This window comes from Sinocyclocheilus grahami, unplaced genomic scaffold (assembly GCF_001515645.1).
Source record: "Sinocyclocheilus grahami isolate Dianchi unplaced genomic scaffold, SAMN03320097.WGS_v1.1 scaffold51198.1, whole genome shotgun sequence".
Taxonomy (NCBI): domain Eukaryota; kingdom Metazoa; phylum Chordata; class Actinopteri; order Cypriniformes; family Cyprinidae; genus Sinocyclocheilus; species Sinocyclocheilus grahami.
The window spans coordinates 1-950 of record NW_015526071.1 but is presented as its reverse complement, the minus strand read 5'-3'; the positions used below and the strand labels follow the sequence as shown (position 1 = coordinate 950).

The 950-nt window shown below is 38.0% G+C and overlaps 1 protein-coding gene across 1 annotated transcript; it reads left to right on the top strand.

Moving 5' to 3' along the window:
* Positions 1–13: 13 nt before the first annotated feature.
* Positions 14–828, top strand: LOC107580914 (putative protein 2; the record flags this gene model as incomplete). Its single annotated transcript, XM_016266527.1, has 4 exons — positions 14–120; positions 229–320; positions 458–566; positions 697–828. Coding segments are annotated over exons 1-4 (429 nt in total), but the record flags the coding sequence as incomplete, so codon positions are not given.
* Positions 829–950: the final 122 nt, after the last annotated feature.

Here is a 950-nt window from a genome sequence, read left to right as displayed (position 1 = left end):
AAAAGATGTTTATGTGCAGGCACCATGTCATCCAGCACTGCTCAAAATCTCCGGATAGCAGCTGTCCTTCTGGTGTTTCTTGTTCTCATAGACGTGATTTCATTCGCATATGCAGATAAAGTAAGTTTATCCCTGACACATATCCATTACATCTATGTTTATATATTTTTTACACGTATGTAAAATATTTCCTAAACATGTCACTTTCTTAACATGTTGCTCACACAGAGTTTTGAAGATGTGCGTTGCAAGTGTATTTGTCCACCCTACAGAAATATCAGTGGACATATCTACAAAAAGAACGTGTCCCAGAAAGACTGGTGAGACAGGCTACTGTACTAGGGACAATTTGACAAAGAATCTGCATTGTCTGTAAAGGATATTGTGTGTAATTAATTGAATTGTCTTACACTATTTTCATCTAGCTGGGAATTTATTGTTAATGTATTGTTTGTAGTAACTGTCTGCATGTGGTGGAGCCCATGCCAGTGCCTGGCCATGATGTGGAGGCCTACTGTCTGCTCTGTGAGTGCAAGTATGAAGAACGAAGCAGCAACACCATTAAGGTATTGAGCGACTTCCAGTAATCAATAAATCCTACTTTGAATTAAAGATGTTTATTAGAGTCTGCTTTTATGCCTTTATAATCTAGTTATCCTGAATTGAGGAGTATTAATATTTTTATGTATTTCCCAGGTGACCATTATAATCTACTTGTCAGTGGTTGGAGCTCTTCTGCTGTACATGCTGTTTCTGCTTCTAGTTGATCCTCTGATCCGCAAACATGATCCGTACACCATGCCACTGCAGAACGAGGAGGATTCTGAGGTTTGTGCACATTTGTACTTTTTTTTGCAGAGATGTAAACTAGAGACTTCACTCTTCATAGACTATAAATTGACTTGACTTGGATTTAAATGAGAGATTTTGGATCTAATACGTCTTTCACA